Here is a 17,784-nt window from a genome sequence, read left to right on the forward strand (position 1 = left end):
TACTACTAAAAATTGCCTTATTGTAGCCTTAATTGTAGTCTTATGCAATCAGTGATGACGCAGTGTGTAAGTGATAGGCATTAGTAATGAGGAGAACAGCAGAAACCCACCCAGACAGAACAAAGAAACCAAGTACTTAAAGCATTTACGATAAGCTGTACCTCATTGTCAAGTGAATTCCTCCAGTCTCATGAGATTCTGATAAAAACATAGCTGCAGAATCATAATTCACGACTATAATTCACAAGCAAAAATGAAAATCCATTTATATTTATTAGGAGATGGTTGTGCACAATTCCTTATCTTATTCAAAATGTCTACAAATAGAGTTTAACACTTCTGATCGCACACAAATGTTTGTTCAATGTTCTTAGTTTGGTAAGGCCAATTTAGTGCCTTGTTACATTTTTAGGATTTAGTACATATTTGTCAGTTCTTTACTTTCATCTGGTAACAGTTGCACTGGAATAGTAAGGAGAGTTCAGTAAGACACTTTATAACAGCAGCTGAACCTGGGTTACAGAATTTAAATTTTGGAATATGCTCCAGATGTAGATTTATCTAGGTAATTTTCCGTTTTAAGATTTTAAAGCAACACTATTAAAGGCTTTTTTTCCCCCTGCCCCCAAGGGCACATGTGAGCTCACCCTCTATAGAGACTTTTATCCAAGAATCTTAAAGCACTTCAGAAAGGAGGGCACCATTTAAAATAGTGGTATACTTGAGCTGGAATCCTAGCTTTAAAATAATATATCTTCTTCTTTGTCTTATGTTTACAAAACGACAAGTATCAGATTAAATAACCAATCCTATCTTGACCTTAGTCCCACCAAAAATAGCAGTTTTGATTGCCTGTGATTTTCTCATATGCAATCCTACCACATTCAGGAGCTCTGTTTAAAATGCTCAGCGTTGAGTTTCTTTACTGAAAAGTGAGCACCTGCTATGGTTAATCGTTTCCAGATGGAAGCACTGGTCAGATTTTAGGCCTGCCACAATCTCAAGAGTATCACTTTATTGGAAAGTCACTACCTTAACTAACGTAATGCACTTGATCCCATACTGGTTTAACAAGTGTAGTAGACTATATATGCATTTCTCTAAAGCTCTCAGAGCTGAAACTACATAGCTACAGTGAAGAAATTCTAATTTTGCCTTACTTAAGCTGAACCTCTTACAACATTATTTTAACTTACTATTTTGAATTAGAGCACTGATTTTATACAGATTTTCAGCCTGCAATTCTTGCTGAATATTTGAGCGGCAAACATGAAAATATATGTACAAGTGTTAGTATACTATCAGAATGCTGTACTTCCTTCTTTAAAATATGCTTAATAAAGCATTAGGCATGTCAAACAAACTTTTGTAAACAAAAGATAAATTACTCGTGTTCTGCTCTGATTATACCCAGATACATATTCTCATAAAATAAACATTCTCTTGTCATTTTCCATGGCCCACATATCCATATATATGAGGTAAACCACTTAAAATCATCAATAATATATAATCCTCAGTACTCAACAGGAACATTAGGAAAAATAAAACTGAGTAAGATGTCAATATCAAGAAAAAGTGACACTTTGTTCCACTGCAAAGTGAAACCAAACAATTTATTTGTGCTAAATGAATGGAAAGAATGTATTCAGAATACATTTCTTTTTACATTGTACCGGCTTAGGCTGCTAAATAAGCATTCATTAGTGCCACATTGTGCTACTTTCTTGTACTCTGTTTCTACCAAGCAATACAACAGTTCTGGCTGTTACACCAATATATTCCTATATGCTCATCTTATACCTTATTTTCTAATAGGTTTTTGAACATTTAGAATATATGTTCAAAGTTTGTTTCAGGGGAATCACAATTAGCATATTTTAACAGGGAAAAAAAAGTCAGCTGTTCTCTACAATCACATCGCCTTCTGCAGCAAAAAAAAAATCAAAGAGCACACTTTAATCAGCTATCAGTAACCTGTGGGCAGGACCACACAGAGCTTAACTGTGACGAATCACACAGTATGGACAGCTTACAGGTTAATGTAAATGACAAGTGAAATACTCAAATCTTAAGGTCCAACGAATCGTACATTCCATACATTCCAACAAGTCAGTTCCCTCACTCTAAACTTCAGTCTGTACCATACCTTTGAGGTGGTCTTGAACAGGAGAAGTATGGATGTGTTGTGTGCGTTGAATTAAGCTTATTTACTAGGTGATACAATAGAGTATGCGTCTTGGGCACTGATTAGGGTGTCTGACTCACTTTTGCACTAGAAGCTGTTATTTCAAATAACTGAAACGTAGTGCCACGTTACCATAAGCTTGGTAAACACTATAATATTTCAGAATTTATAACATAGCCCATCATGCCTTTAATTTTATGCAAATTGTCATGAAAAAATATAAAAAGGTATCCCTTTAATTTTACAAACCTAAAAGCCAGGAAAATGAAGCTTTGGAGCCAAGCAAAACGACATAATGCCGTATTACCAAACAGAGTAGCAAATGTTCCAGCCAGAGAATGGACATACATGTAGTTCAAGTAAACACTGATGGAAAAATTTGTTAAGTTAGTGTTGTAGACCCACAACACTGGCTGCATTTTATACAAACGTTTACAACACAATTAACAGTGAAGCCTATATAACCTCAGTGCAAATAAGTCAAATCCAAATATGCCAAGTAAGCCTTTGGCTTTTAGTAAACTGCTCCATGTTATGAGTCCAATTCTGACATACAGACTGCTGAGCACATGCACTAAGGCTGAGAGGAGGGATGCACTGAATGCTGAAAAGTGGCTGACTGCGATGCTGCTGATGGGACCGTAGGTTGCACAGGTGGCGGTGGTGGTGGCGGAGGTGGCTGCACTGGGGTCTGCGTGTTTGGAGAAGGAGGAGGAGTGGGACGTTTAAATTTGTCAGGGCTGTTACTTCTTCGTGGTGAAGGCCTCTGCAGAACAAATATTGAAATTAAGTTTAAACACACTCCTGAACAACTTTAAGTGCAAGTTCTCTGATCAACGTACTACTGAGCTTGGCAAAGGAAAAAGAAAAAAAAAATCAAAGTGAACAATTACGTGGGAAAAAAAAATCCATTTCAAAATGTTACAAGGATCATAATACTTTTTTTTTTTAATTTTATTTTAAGTAAATTATGCTACTCTGAAACGGAGCAAAGGAAAGCGGAAGATACTTTTACCTATGATAACCAACAACCTAAGAAAAAAAATGAGAGTCTGTAGAGATAGCGTGCCATTTGTCCTTGCCCAAGCAGTAGGTGCCAATGAACTTTCAACTTTACACTGCTGGCATGTAAAGTCAAAGTACGTTGTACCCAAATGTAGGTGGGAATGTTTCAGCTTTAAAGAATTTGCCCAGAGTCTTTAGCACTCACGCTCAGACTGCATACTGAAGCAACACCAAAGCATAATTCAAGTTGTTCTTCAGAGTATCACATGAAAAAAACATCATAACCTTTTTAGCTGCAAGAGTGAAACAGCAGGCAGAAAGCTCCCCTCAGCAGAAATTGCATTTTTTTTTAATATAACCTGGATGCTAAAACACACAAAGATTTAATACTCACAGTATTTATCTTCACAAAACAGTGGGAGAAAAACTTCCTTTAAAGTTAGGAAAGTAAAAATATAAATTACACTGCAGAACACTAACTTCTGCTGTTTTGAAACCAAGGAGATGCACAAAGATCTAACCCAGCAGGCATTAATTAAGAACTAATTAATTAAGAACACACCCAAAATTAATAACCAAATGAAGACAATCAGTTCTGGAGAAATGTGACTACAGCGCTACACCAAACAGACTACATGCAAAGTCAATTTATTCTGCAATGGATACTATAAATGAAGAGTCAAGAAACAAATTACAGTTTGGTCAAATAATATATTTTGTATCTATTTTTTCAATGTAACTATATATAATAGTTTATTTTAATGCTCTCTGGGAAAAGCTAAGGGATCCTCAACAACTGATTGATTGATATTTCTGAAACATTTCCATTTCTGAAACACTTAAAAACATTTACTGCATTAGCAGACTTCTAATAATACAAAAGGGCCTGGCTTCAGTATGGAGACAAAGACAAAAGCCACTTATCAACACCTTTTTTGAAACAGTTATTATTTTGTCCTGGAGGTCATCTTTCTCACAGTGACTCAATGTGACCCCAATTAGTTTACAATTTCAGAATCAGTAATATCTCACAGGGAGCAAAATAACCAGGTTCCATGAAAAACTGATTTATAAAAATCAGTTTTTCGTTTTTTCAGAAGCTCAAAGATCTTCCTGTGACCAACCCATGCAACATACAGCAAGAGGCTGGACCAGAGTCCTGGACCAGCTCCTGCTCAGCTCCAGCCTGTTGCTCGAGCCACTGCTGTATTGCTCCTATCTCTATTTTGTCAATGAAAATAACAGTTTACCTTAGCAAGCTCACCTAACATAATTCAGAAGTACCTATATTTTCAGCTCCAGCCTGTTGCTTGAGCCACTACTGTATTGCTCCTATCTCTATTTTGTCAATGAAACTAACAGTTTACCTTTGCAAGCTCACCTACATAATTCAGAAGTACCTATATTTTAACATTCTACTCAAAATTCTACTGAAACAATTTTTAACATCTGAGAACAACAATCATAAGTGAAAACCTTACAAAAAATTATTTACATATTACTGTATCTGTTGAGAAAAATCAAAATGGGCTTGATAAACCAATTAGAAGCTATTTTGCCATGTGATTAATATTTAAGCTTTGTCTGCTCATTAAACTCCACAAATACTTAGAAAAATTTTGATTGAGTAGAAATGCATCGAACAGAGAAAAGGGAAACAAATCCAGTTGAAAAATACTGAGAAAAATGTCCTAACAAATGTTTAATATATTAACTTTCTTCTTTGCCAGTGAAATAGAAAATAAGAGTTAACTGCCTGTTACAGTGACATGGTGGTAGCATTGTGTGTCATCCTGAAGAAAACCTGAGCTTGGAGCAACCTCAGATGACTCATCCGTCAGATGGTGGAGACTAGGAGAAAAATGAAAGCAATGTTTTTACTTCCTGGGATAGGCTCAGTAGCTTAGAACATCACTTCTCACACCCTGCCTGCTGATCCATAAGATGATACCTATCACTGTCCTTAAGATGATAATACATCCTATTCTTTTGCAGAAAAAAGGTTCTTCAAAAAGAATCAGTTTCTGAGGGGTGAAGAGAAATCAGGGTTGAAGGAAGCAGCAATAGATATCTTGGAGTAAGGAGACAAAAAGCAAACATTTACAAAAATATTTTGTAAGAAAGCTTAAGGACAAGCAGTCATAACTTTTTTTAAAAACCTGACATTGGTGACAAATATTTACCACTTTAAATACTTACTGTAATACCATGGGATGGTCCCATATGTTGCACATGAAGGCCTGGGGAATTGTAGTAAGACATTCCAGCTCTAGTCAGTGAAGTTGGTGGTGTGAAACCAACCGTGTGACTTGCATATGACAGACCTAAAAATTGTTAAAACAACATGTTATCAACAAGATAACAAAGTAATTGATACCTTATTCGATTGTGTCACCTACTACACAGTGTTAAACATGACTTTGCACTTAATATAAATAGGTTAAGGCTGACTTGGCAGTTTGATTTCAGCCCACAGATACGTCTTCTCCAGCTTTCCCTCCCTCCTCAGAGAAAAGGGCTCTTGAACAAAATACTATCTGAAGAAGCAGACGAGCCCAGAGAAGCAGTCTTGCACTTGGCAATAAAAGTTTCCACATGAAAGAAACCAGCTGGAAGGGGCTCCTTCTAGGCATCCTAGATCTGCACTGAGACCAACAGCTGCCCCGGCTGCCTCCTGTTTTGCCTAGACCTGTATAGGCAGGGACTCCTAGGTCCTAGGGGGCCGTGAGGTTAAAACACTCTGCAGTAAGCTGCCACAGCTGGACTATGCTACCACTAATAGAACAGTTCACACTGAAAGTTATAACTTACTTTATGCAATTAAGAAAAGTCTCATATTCAAAGGCGCAAATATCTAGTTCCTTCAGTTGAGATAAATTCTTTTTAAGTGAATTAAGACATCTGACTTCCATCCAAACATTTCCTTTCTATAAATACTATTTATAAAAATGCAGAGCACCTGAATAGCTAATGAACGTAAACAGAAACAGCCACTGCTAACTGCTTCTCAAGTTCTGATCTTAAAGTGCTCTGAAAGTTTTGAATTATTTCTCAAAACAGAAGATTTTCTAAAACTTCTAGCTCACTATTGTTTTCTGACATATATCAGTCGGATAGGGGACAAAACTATTTTCTCAGCTGTTTGGTATCAGAAACCAACAACTATTTTAGAGAAGCAGGACCAAAAAATTTCTAAGTACCTATGAAACTTTCATAACAATAAGTTGGATTTGACAGCTGTCATACTTCTGCAACTCTAAAGCAACACAACATAGTGCCACTGCACTTAAAGTATATTCCAATACCTGGATTTGTTCTTAACTACCTATGTTTGATAAAACAACATCTCAGGAAAAGAACTCAAGCCTCAAATAACTAAAGTCATGCAAGAAAATATATTATACTTCTCCTGCTTCTTTAAACTAGGAGGCTGATGCCACTCCATGACCAACATGTGTCTGCTGAAAATTACCAGCAATTCCAGGGGAATCACTGACATTTTAGAACAGTTAAGTAATGCAAAAGTTTAAACAAAAAATAATCTGTTTTCTGACTACCTAATTTAATTGTTTATACAGCATATTTTGTGAATAAGAGTTCTGCAAGCACTAGGACAGAAACACAAGTCAGTGTTAATTCTAAAAACTAGAATGAAGTGACAACTGTGTTTCAAGACAAAGACAAAAGCCCAGAACAAGAAAGAATAAAATAAAGCTTTAAGTCACCTTGCAACATTCTAATTTTGAACTGCCTCAGGTAAAAACAGCTCCGTAAGTTTTACAAATGCAAGTCTAAGTCCACAAGGCAGTCAAAGAAGTGACACCAGAGCAGTGCACACACATCCAAGGTAGTTCAGTTATATTTCTGTAGCCCAAAATCTACTGTACCTAGTCTATTTGCAAAAGCCAAGCATGAAACAGTTTATCTAGCCTAGAGAAAAGACTCATTGGTAATGACAGCAACCTTCCCCCAAGCTGCCTAATATTCACACTTTCACACACCATGCAAACCTCAACAGCATCTCGGCTTCAGGCAGAGCCTCCCAAAAGAATAATCTCAAGCCAGGCAAGCACAAAAGGCTCCAGGACTCAGGGCAAGAGTCTGACTCATTAAACCTGCCCTGGCTATCCACATGAAATTAGAGTACTTCTAAATAGTTTCAAACTGTTTTTCCACAAATTCCAGTTCATCATTTCCCAAAGGAAACATGCCAAACAACACAGTTACTTGATGCAAAATTTAACTGTTGCATTATTTTGTGCTGGGTATTTTTGGCATAATCTTACTGCATTACTTTATATCTAAAATTCACTCAAAAACTATTTGTTTTCATCAACTACTGTATTTATACATACAGTTGTATGAAATTCCCTCCTGATCTCATTAGTCCTCTAACAAGTTGCTGCTTATATTTTTCTGAAGTCTGACACTATCAACTGCAGATATTAATTCATGAGAGAAAGAAGACAGTAACATAGCTGCCTGTGCAGAACTGCTAGCCTAGAACAGTTACTACTATACAAACACGACCAACACTGTGAACTCCATTAGAAATGATCAATTGAGCTTTATTTCTAACTCAGTTTCAGACTGCATTTCGGCATTCCCTACCTACGTAATATAATTCCACTAGGATGCAAGACTCTGCTTCCTATTAGGAGAGGCAGCTGATATAACAGTCAGCAGAGAACTACGAATGAGTTTCAACTCCAGTGTAGAAGCAACAAGCTAACAAAGTACTCCAGCACGGACACAGCAGCATCTCAGGTGGGTACATTTCTAGGTAGGGCTAGGACACAAGCCTGTACAGTGCCAGTTTCCCCCATGCCTGCTTTTCATAACCACCACTGGGACTGCAGGCAGTGTGCACCTGCGTATCAGACCATTAAGAAAGCTGCGGGTGTATAACCATGAATGTCCAAAGTAATTGTTTCAGAATATTTACTTGTATGATCACATTTCTGTTCACCAAGTTACATGCTAAAGATTAGGAAATATACATCATTTTCCTGGTAATATATCTTGCAAAACTTTGGAAGTCAAAAGATTTAGCTCATTCACAACCCTCTAAAACCTAAAACTCTCAAAAAAACAAACCATCATCATACATATTTCAAACATAATAACAAGGCTTACAGCTACAGTTAATTTACTCTTTTACCAACATCAAGATGAAAACTATTTGGAGTCCTTCTGAAAAAATAAAGTTAAGCTTGAAAACCAGAAAATTTAAAGACATTTGATATGTTCTAGCAGACCTGTGTAAGAAAATGTCTAAATCCCATTTTGCAGAATGTGTCGGTATACAGCACACCTCATTCGCCCTTGCGTAAGATTCTTCCTGTTAGGCTCTAAAGGCGAACCTGAGAAAGCAGGGTATGCAGGATTTGCTCCGTTATATACAAGTGAATTTGTGATCACCTATAACATCTGTGGCCAGCAACTTCCGGTGGATGTTCAATGGCAACTTCCAGTAATTTTAATGGCAGTCAAAAAAAAAAAAAAAAAAAAAAAAAAAACAAACAAACAAACAAATGTATTTCCTTTGACTTAAAAAAATATATTCAGTTAAAAAGCCAATTTTTTGAGGTTAGGTATAATCCATTCAGGTTCTTTTGGAATTCCAAAGAAAATATCATCCATTTATTATATTCAGAAAATGTTAGTTTGCTTTTCTTACACAAAATACTAGAGAGGGATTCTAAATTTTATGGTAATTGATTTACAATAGAAATTAGCAGAAGAACAAAAGCCACTCTTCCAATACAGAGAAATGGACCTTTCTTTCCAACATTTTCAAAATTAGTCTTCAAGAAGTTTTCATGTAGAGCACAACAACCACCCCATTACTAGTTCATTACTAAATTCTGGAAACCTATTTGACTTATGTGCCTTGTTGTGGGGCTAGGGGAGGAGGAAGGAAAGGGAGGGCTCAAATGACAGCTTAATTGACTTTAATATGTGGTCATAGTGTAAAACAGAATACTCTGAAACATGCTGCACTAGGAGAAGTCTAAGGCAAAACTACCCTTACATTTATGATGCACTTTTTCCTAGATTAGCTCTCAAAGGCTATTTACCTAAATATATTAATAGAGTACATTACTACGTGATGCATACAAAAATTTTAGAAACTTAAATATTTACCAGGTGATATAGGTCTGCTAGAACTTGGTGAGGGTGTATAAGGGATAGGACTGGACACAGTGCGAGGTCTTAATCCTTGTGCAGACATCTCATTAAAATATCTAACAAAAAAAGGTAAAGAATAATTAGATCAAACTTTCTAAAAATGTGCCATGTTTTAAATGCTCCACTGTGGTATTTTCAATTCCCATAAAAATATATTAGATTAGCATTGGACCAATCACTTTTAGGAAATCATGACAGGAATATTCTTTTCGTTGCCAAAGGCACAATTATCGGCTTAATTTGCAATGGAAATAACAGGACTTATCTTAAGTCATCTGCAATTAAAACCATACATGTTGCACACAATTGGAATAGTACATATTAAGGCACTGACCTATACTATCTTCTTCCACTTTATACTTTGTTTCTATCTTGAATTCAATAGCTTATCTGGCTGAAATATATCTTTCTGAAAAGACAATCGGCATTAATTTGAAATCGCAAAGAGGTGAAAAAGCCATTATAGTTCTGATAATTTGTTCCAACAAATTATCACAGCCTCACAGTTAGAAACACGTCCTATTTGGTATACGCATCCTTCCAGCTTCAGCCTCTAGCTGTTTGCTCATTATGTCTTTTGCCAATACAACAGAGAGCTATTTTGAACCCACTACATTGTCCCTGTAAAGATACAGGCTGTAGAGTAGGACAGCTCCAAATCTTCTTTTTGATAAGCAAATTAGAATCTCAGGCAAGGCGTTTTAATCTCATCTATGATAATTTCAGTGGTATTAGTTTGTACCTCCTTCACTGCATATATTGGATCAATCATCAAGTCCTACCTCATATAAAAGGAATTTAAAATTATACCAGCTGCTCTTGCTTGCTGCCACTTATATATGGAAAGTAGTCTAATTTATTTTTTCCATAATGCTATGCTGGCAGTGTTCAGGTTGACTTGCTTATATAATTTCCCCTCTAGATTTTTCAGTCATTGTCTAGATTAGAGGTCCCCCCCTGCTCTCCTCCTCCTGCAGATAAAGTTGCAAATCCGTGCTGCCAGATTTACACCATTACATTTAGCTTTATATTTTTACTGGACAAGTAACAGGAGTAGTTGCAATATAGAACAACAGTTGACGAATTAAAGTTTACTTAATTGCAAGTTTTTCCAAATAGCTAGTGGTAGCAAAGTTTGCTAAGTTAAGCTAACTAGGCTACTCGTACACCACAAAAATCACTTGTAATGCAAATAAGCAGAGATCTTTATGATTTAACCTTATTTTATTTTCCATAGAGACAGTCTTCCGTAAGAGTCATCCTAGTTACCTGGATGATGTCATTTGGAATAACAGCACACCATTAGTATGCTTCCTGGTTTCAGAAATTTCCCTATTACTCCAGAAAATAGGATGAAGGATTGAGAAAACAAAGCTACTGCTAGTCAGGGGGAAGAAATGTTGGGAAAGCTGTGTATTTCACATTCAGCGAGGCATCTTCACCTACCCACATCTAAAAAAAATGAGTATCATCAACTACGAATGCAACAGAAAAACCTGGATATTGATCCATCAGCACCATCATTTTTAAGAAGAAAACGCAAACTGATAAAAATTAACAGTTTCAAATCAAACTACATTTTGTTCCGTAATTGTCTATATAGTAATTTCCTAAGAATTACCGTTCTAATAGCTCTGTTTTCTGCTTCCTCATTTAGTTTACTTTTTATTAATTATAATGCAAATTGCCCTTTTGGGAGGGATTTTGTCATGTCTTTGTAGTATCATGCAAATCAATAAGATGACAATGAAATTTCTTACAAGTATACAATACTTAAAAACTTTTTTTCCTATGTTTCATTACTACCACTAGAGCTAGTTGACAAAAAAAAATACTTAGCATAGCCCATTCTTTCTGGATGAACACTAATATTTTACATAAATTCAAGTTTTCACTAAGTATTAGAGAACAGAAACAAATCCAAGCTCATTACTTGATTTGGTATTTCTGTTATAATGTAAGTATTTACAGAAAACATTAGGATAATAAAAGCAGACTCAAAACACTACAATCTAACAATTGTCTAATTTGTACAGCTTTCAGTATATCACAGTGTCAGCTATTACTGCAATATATTGTTGCCTAGTATTTCACTAAAAAGAAAACATTGTTTTGAATTTTCTAAGGGTATTCCTTGAAACAAAATATCTGATACTTTGTTTTCTAATTATGTCTGATAACAAATATACTAATGACCCAAGAAGAAATATCTCTGTATCAGAAGAATACACAGCACGGGATGACTTTTTCTTCACTCTTTAAAGGATCACTATCAATCCAAAATAACGTAAAATAGTACAAAAAACTGTGAGCATTTGATAAGAAACAAGAATGTTTTATTCAAAGTGTACTTAAAACCTCTTTCAAGATACAATACTGTCATATCACTATGATGTGAGGAAATACTGAAAGGCATTATATAAAACCATGAAAAGTTCAATACTATCTGTAAGGTCAGTGCAATGCAGATCACAATAGAGAAAAAACAAGGATGTTATGTTCATAACACAACATATGACGTGCAATAGGCACAGCTCATCAAGAACAACTCAAGAGTTCTTGAAATGCTTCCTTCTCTCTCACTCTAAGGCTTTATGTATTACTCACCCTGGATTTGGCTAAGATTCCTGTGTGACATATTTTCTGCAAGAGACAAATTAGCCCCAGGTAAGGACATTGCTCCTACCTGCCTCACAAACTTCTTGGCATTTTCAGAGTTAGGGGCAAAACAAAGGTACCATGAGTTAATAATCCTGAACATCAACTCCACAGATCATTTCATTTCAACATATATTAAACCTATAAACAGGTCATTTCTATAAATACTCATTCTATAATATTCAGAAAGAAGTATGGATATTGATTAATAAGCTTGATGACAGCATCTCTAGATAGCTAGAAAATACAAACCTTTCATCATCCATTTCTAAGCTGGATTCACTTTCTGACAGTTGCCTGCAGAGTGCTTCCCTGCGTTCCATCTCCCTCTGCAATTTTCTTTGAAGCCTCAAGTTTTCTTCTCTCATATGACGCTCCTCTTCCAAATATTGCGCCATCTTCTCTGAATCTGAAATTCAGAAACTTTTGTTACAATGTGAATAAAATTCCACTTCACAGACAGGCAAATATGAGGCACTTGAATTTACTTAAATACTTCAAGAACAAAGGTGTGGAAAGTGCTCAGAATGGACCATTCAGATGTTCCATCTCTATGTCTGCTTCAAAGCCTAATTCAGAATGGCAGCTACTAGAACAAATAGCTGTCTGACAGAAAATTGGGAAATAAAAGTAAAAAGCAAAAGGTTTTAGAGTACTTAGTTAAATGGATTTGAAAAGTAGAGCAAAAGTTCATAAAAATAGTAAAACTAAGCCATAAAGAAAAAAAACATGACGACTCCTTTCGAAATACTGGAATTTTATGTTTACAAAGATTTTACTACAACACAGGAAAGAAATTATATTAAAGATGTATCTCCTCTTCTAGCAAATAAACACAAAACAAGTTCTGAAAGATAAAACACTAAAACCTATGTTAAATTGCTACCTTGGGTACTTTCAATTGCACTTTATCATAGAGATTGGCCAGGAGGACAGGTAGCAGTATTAAAAGCCAAAAAGTGATTTTCTCTTTATATCAATGGGCTATTTAACTTTTCAGTTCTATACAGAGTTGAACAAACATCACTTAAATAGCTGGCATCACAGACTAAAGGGGTTAAATCAAATTATGGAAAACTATGAAGCATTTTGACACAGTTTTTAAATAAAATGGAGACTTACTACCTATACCATTCTCTAAGACCTTCTAGTACTTTATCAAACATACAGTGCATTCTTTGATAGTTAAAATATTTATAGTCATTTCTTTTTGCAACATCTTTCAATCGGAAGAATATTCTTGTTTTAGAATCTTGTTCCCAAGCTGGCAATAAAAACACAATTTATCTCCAATTCTGTGGAAGTACTACTTTCCCAATGCTGCATTTCTCTCTACTCTGCGGAAATATTAATATCACTTCTTCCCCAAACATAACAGTATCACATATTTACAACTGGTATTATACCAATACATTTCCTAGACAGGAAGTAAGTACTTTGAAAAAACAAAATGTAATACAAATATCAAAATTTAGTCAGTAGACTTCAGTAAGTATTTATCAATAGTAGTAGAGGTTCTCTAACGATTACACTCTGCAATCAACAAACTTCCTTCTGAAAAGTGTATTTCAATTTGATCTTCAACTTGCAAGCAGCCTATAAACCAGTAAATCAATTATTTATCAGTGTTGCTATCATTAATACAGCTATGTTTAATCTATTCATAAATAAAAATATTCTAATCCTAAATCTAATTTTCAAAGAGATTGTCTTTAAAATGCTTCTAAAATTTTACTCTAAATCACAATAATTCAACAAGAAATCACTTAAAAATAAAAAAGAACACTTCAAAGCTAATTAATTAGGCTAGATCCGCACACAGAGTGCTTTGTATCAAAGGCCTTGTTCTCATTGTGAAGTTCAGGGACACTACAGTGCAAAACTGGCAAGTACAAAGATTACCATTCCTTATCTTCTTTTAGCTGACAAATTATTAATGCCACGAACTCGGGCACAAAGCCTCTGTGCAAGAGCACTCTCCCATCATCTCTGTCTGTAAAGAAGGTCATTGCCTCTAGCAAGTTATTTCTCTAAATAGTAGCTGAAATGTTCTAGTTGGTCTCTCAGGAATAGCACACTAAAGGGGGAGAACACTGTTCATTTTCCACCCTTCCAGAGTTTTTGTATCTATCAACTCATAAGGAGGTGTCTACTTATTTAGAAAGATAATGTTACTGATCAGAAACCGTGCTACCAAAAAAAGGCATAATTGGTGAACTTAAAACGGAAATTTTAGATTTAGCACAAAGAGATGAAGCTGGGGGGTAACAAAGATCATGGAGAAAAACAAGTGATCTTTTTGTCATCTAAGAACAAGTGCTTCAAAATGACATCCTCACCTTTAAAAGGTATGGCAAAAACCGGGCTTTCTACTGCTGGCAAAGAATCTATGCCACTTTTCCCAACAGAAACAGGTGGGCTTCTATAACTATTTATTCTATATCTTTCCAAAATTGTATCACATAAGTAAGAACACAACCAGTTACTTGTTTTGCTATACTGTGAAGTCAAAAGGCTACCTTAACAATTACTTTTAAAATAAAGCTACAAACAGGTCTTTAAAGGTAGCCAGAATCACTTAACAAGTGAACTGCTTATAAGTGAATTTTATTTTGCTAGCTAGAAATTCTTTTAAGTCTTAACTTGTAACTAGACTCTTACAATGTACTTCATAGGTGAGTTTTGAAGAATTTTATGTCAAAACACCGCTAAGCGTCTGAATTAAAAAAAAAAAATCATAGAAATGTTTTCTGTCCCAAATATCAAACTCACGAAATTCTAGACAAAAAAAAAATCTTACATTATAGAAATTTAAAAAGATTTAAAGGTAAGCTGTTTACTCACGCTGTAACTGTGCAGCCCTCAGTTGTTTCTTTAACCTTTCCACTTCATTCTTTAAAAATCTGATATGTCTCATCATATTTTCTGGAGAATCTATCTCCATTGATATGTCTCTGGGTGATGGTGGAGCAGATACTGGCTGGTCTAACTTTTCCTGTAAAATTCTGTATGAAAAAGAATTTAAATTTTACCATCAACTCTAACAAAACCAAACCAAACCAAACACTCACTGCAAGGATTCTGATAGACAAATACTAGGATTTACATTAATGACCGTTTTTGTTTGGGAGAGTTTTCTGGGGATTTATAATGCCTTTTTCTTTTTCTTTCTTTTTCTTTCTTTTTTTTTTTTTTTTTTTTTTTTTTTAACTCAAAATAGGAAAAAGAAAATTTGTTGTCCAGGGACACCTCTAAGGGGATTTTCTTAAATGTTCAGATGTTGATAGTGGCAAACATTTCTGCCTATAGTTTGGAAAAATAAACCACTTTGGACTATATACAGGTACTTCAGTTTTACATTAAAAACCCTACTTCCACAAGATTGTTTCTAATCAAGTTTGTTTAATTTCTTTGGAACGTTTTATTTATGTTCTAAGATGAAGACAACATATCTAAGATAAAAAATGAAAAACAGTACTCCCAATGATGCAGAAGTTTTTGTGCACTGCTGGTCAATATTCATTGGATTGGTGAAAGAAAACTTTATTGACAGTTTCTGAAGCAGATATTCACTTTATTATCTGCAAAGAGAAAAATACTTCTCATCATGCTCTTCTCCTCACATAGTCAAATACCTTCCTGTGAAGTCAGGAGTAACAAACTTTTCATATAAAGAAATAAGCATACTGCAGATACTGATGTTCTAAATTAAGATTCTTGGAGTTTACATAAGTACTTTTCCATCTGAAAACAGGAAACAGTTCATTAGAAATACGTTGATAGGTCACATCCAACTCTGCCCTGAAGAGCAGATACAGCACTATGCAAGCATAACTCTTTGCATGGTCTAGGATATACACAAGCCATACAAAGTCATATTAAAACATGGTCTATGACTCAATTGTACCTCCTGGTAAGAAGGCACACAGTCTGGGATAGATTAAACCAGAAATAGTTTGGTTTAAAAAAGTTTTAAAGACCAAGATGCATAAAAAATCCTACCAAAGGCCTATCCACTATGTGGCTTTACCACTGTTGTATATTACATGAAGCTCTTCAGAGCACCTTCCACTCAGCAGGGCTCCGCAAAACAAAACTACAAAAATTGCAGTTCATGTAGTCTCAGGTGTTTGCCAAGGCACAGATTGGGATTCATGGAGTCGTATTAACATAACTCTCCTAACAATGTATAGTAGGAAGTAAGGCATTCATCATTGCTTCTCCTCTACTCCCCACAAAAAACAGAGTTCTTACAATATGCTCCCCTCCAGAGGCTCCCTTTAATATGTATTTTTAGCTTTTCCAGGAACATAAAGCCTCATTATCTTTACTTCTATTGAAGAAGCAGCAGGAAGCCTCAATGACACAAGAGTACATCATAGAGAAAAAGCTAAAGTCTTCTTCAAGGAGAGAGGGAAGCAACAAGAGCTTCCCATATAATCGATACACTAAAATGTCATATTATTTTCTTTGGCCAACAAAGCTGACCCAAGAACAGAAGTTTTAAAAGTCTACCAGCAATCAAAAAAAAAAAAAAAAAAAAAAAAAAAAATCAGTAAATTGTTTCCAGCTTTCCCAGCTCACTTCTTACACTACTTAATTGCATCTAGTTTAGGCAGTCAAGCATGTAATATCATGAAAAGAAGGAGCTTTACAACTACTTTAACCTCCGTGTTTTCATAAATTAAACAACGCCTGTGGGACTGAGACAACTGTATTTAAACCAGAGCTAAGTATTAGACAGTGCTTCTTCCACAGTAATAAACAAACTGCAACAAGACAAACCGTTTTTCCGCTTCAAGCTTATCCATTCTCTTCCAGAGTCGATTCACTAGTGCTTCTTGTTCTTGTTCCAAAGTATTTTCAAGGTCAATCTTCTCACGTCTTAGCTGGGGAGGAAAAACAATCAGTGAAAACGACAGTGATGTATTTTCTGCAAGGAACTGTTACTATGGAATTTTGTTGCCATGATGAAGTTGTTTTATGTGGTGCTCTAAGATACCAAGGAGGAAGCGAAAAGGAAGTCAGCACTGGGAACACCACATTGGTCACAGGGCCAGATTTTGTGAAAAAATTCAAGGAATTCTGGAGCTGCACAATTGTTAAGTCCTTAACATAGAAAATTTTCCCATAGAACTTGTTCAGGTTTCAAGTTCTTCTTTATTTCGTGGTTGGTCAGAGCCAATATGCAGCAACTGATGAAATGACAAGTCTATTAAGAGATGTCTCCTATTCCATGAATTTCTAAAGTTCAAACTGAATTTAATACTATGTTCTAATGTGTAGACATTTATTTTTGGGAAAAAAATTAAACATTTTTACCAGAATAATCACCTTTAAGTATGCCAGAAACAGCAGAAAACATGTTTGCCTTGTGTTAGATCCAGTGCAACGTAACAAAAATAGCAAAGAAAAAGGACTGCCACAAGCGTTACAGCATCAGTCCTTACTAGCAGAATCGATTATTTCGATCTTAGCAAAGGCTTTATAAAATAGAATACTGAAGTTGACATTATTCACATTCACTTATTGTGTGAACAAATATTCTTAATTCAAATACAAGCTAATAAAAGTGGATGTAACTGCACATGAAAATTCTATTATTACTGTTTCAGAACAAATGCAATTAAAATATTATCAAGAATACACTAGAATACTAACAGTATTCAATAATGTAAGCAGCTGAACTCTAAAAGTTAACAGGAATGAAAAAACACTTGAATAGATCAGTACCTTTACAG

At 35.2% G+C, this 17,784-nt stretch overlaps 1 protein-coding gene across 1 annotated transcript in view; it reads right to left on the reverse strand.

Annotated features, from left to right (window-relative positions):
- Positions 1-240: 240 nt before the first annotated feature.
- Positions 241-17,784, reverse strand: part of CCDC6 (coiled-coil domain containing 6) — a 51,228-nt gene continuing 33,684 nt past the window's right edge. The window contains exons 4-9 of the mRNA XM_062580567.1: positions 16,829-16,932; positions 14,888-15,048; positions 12,296-12,452; positions 9,341-9,441; positions 5,393-5,517; positions 241-2,954 (exon numbers count right to left, since the gene is read on the reverse strand). Of these exons, the coding sequence (XP_062436551.1) occupies positions 2,763-2,954; positions 5,393-5,517; positions 9,341-9,441; positions 12,296-12,452; positions 14,888-15,048; positions 16,829-16,932 (840 nt within the window). The 3' untranslated portion in view covers positions 241-2,762. The remainder of the gene's footprint in view (positions 2,955-5,392; positions 5,518-9,340; positions 9,442-12,295; positions 12,453-14,887; positions 15,049-16,828; positions 16,933-17,784) is intronic.

This window comes from Rhea pennata, chromosome 7 (genome assembly GCF_028389875.1).
Source record: "Rhea pennata isolate bPtePen1 chromosome 7, bPtePen1.pri, whole genome shotgun sequence".
NCBI lineage: Eukaryota > Metazoa > Chordata > Aves > Rheiformes > Rheidae > Rhea > Rhea pennata.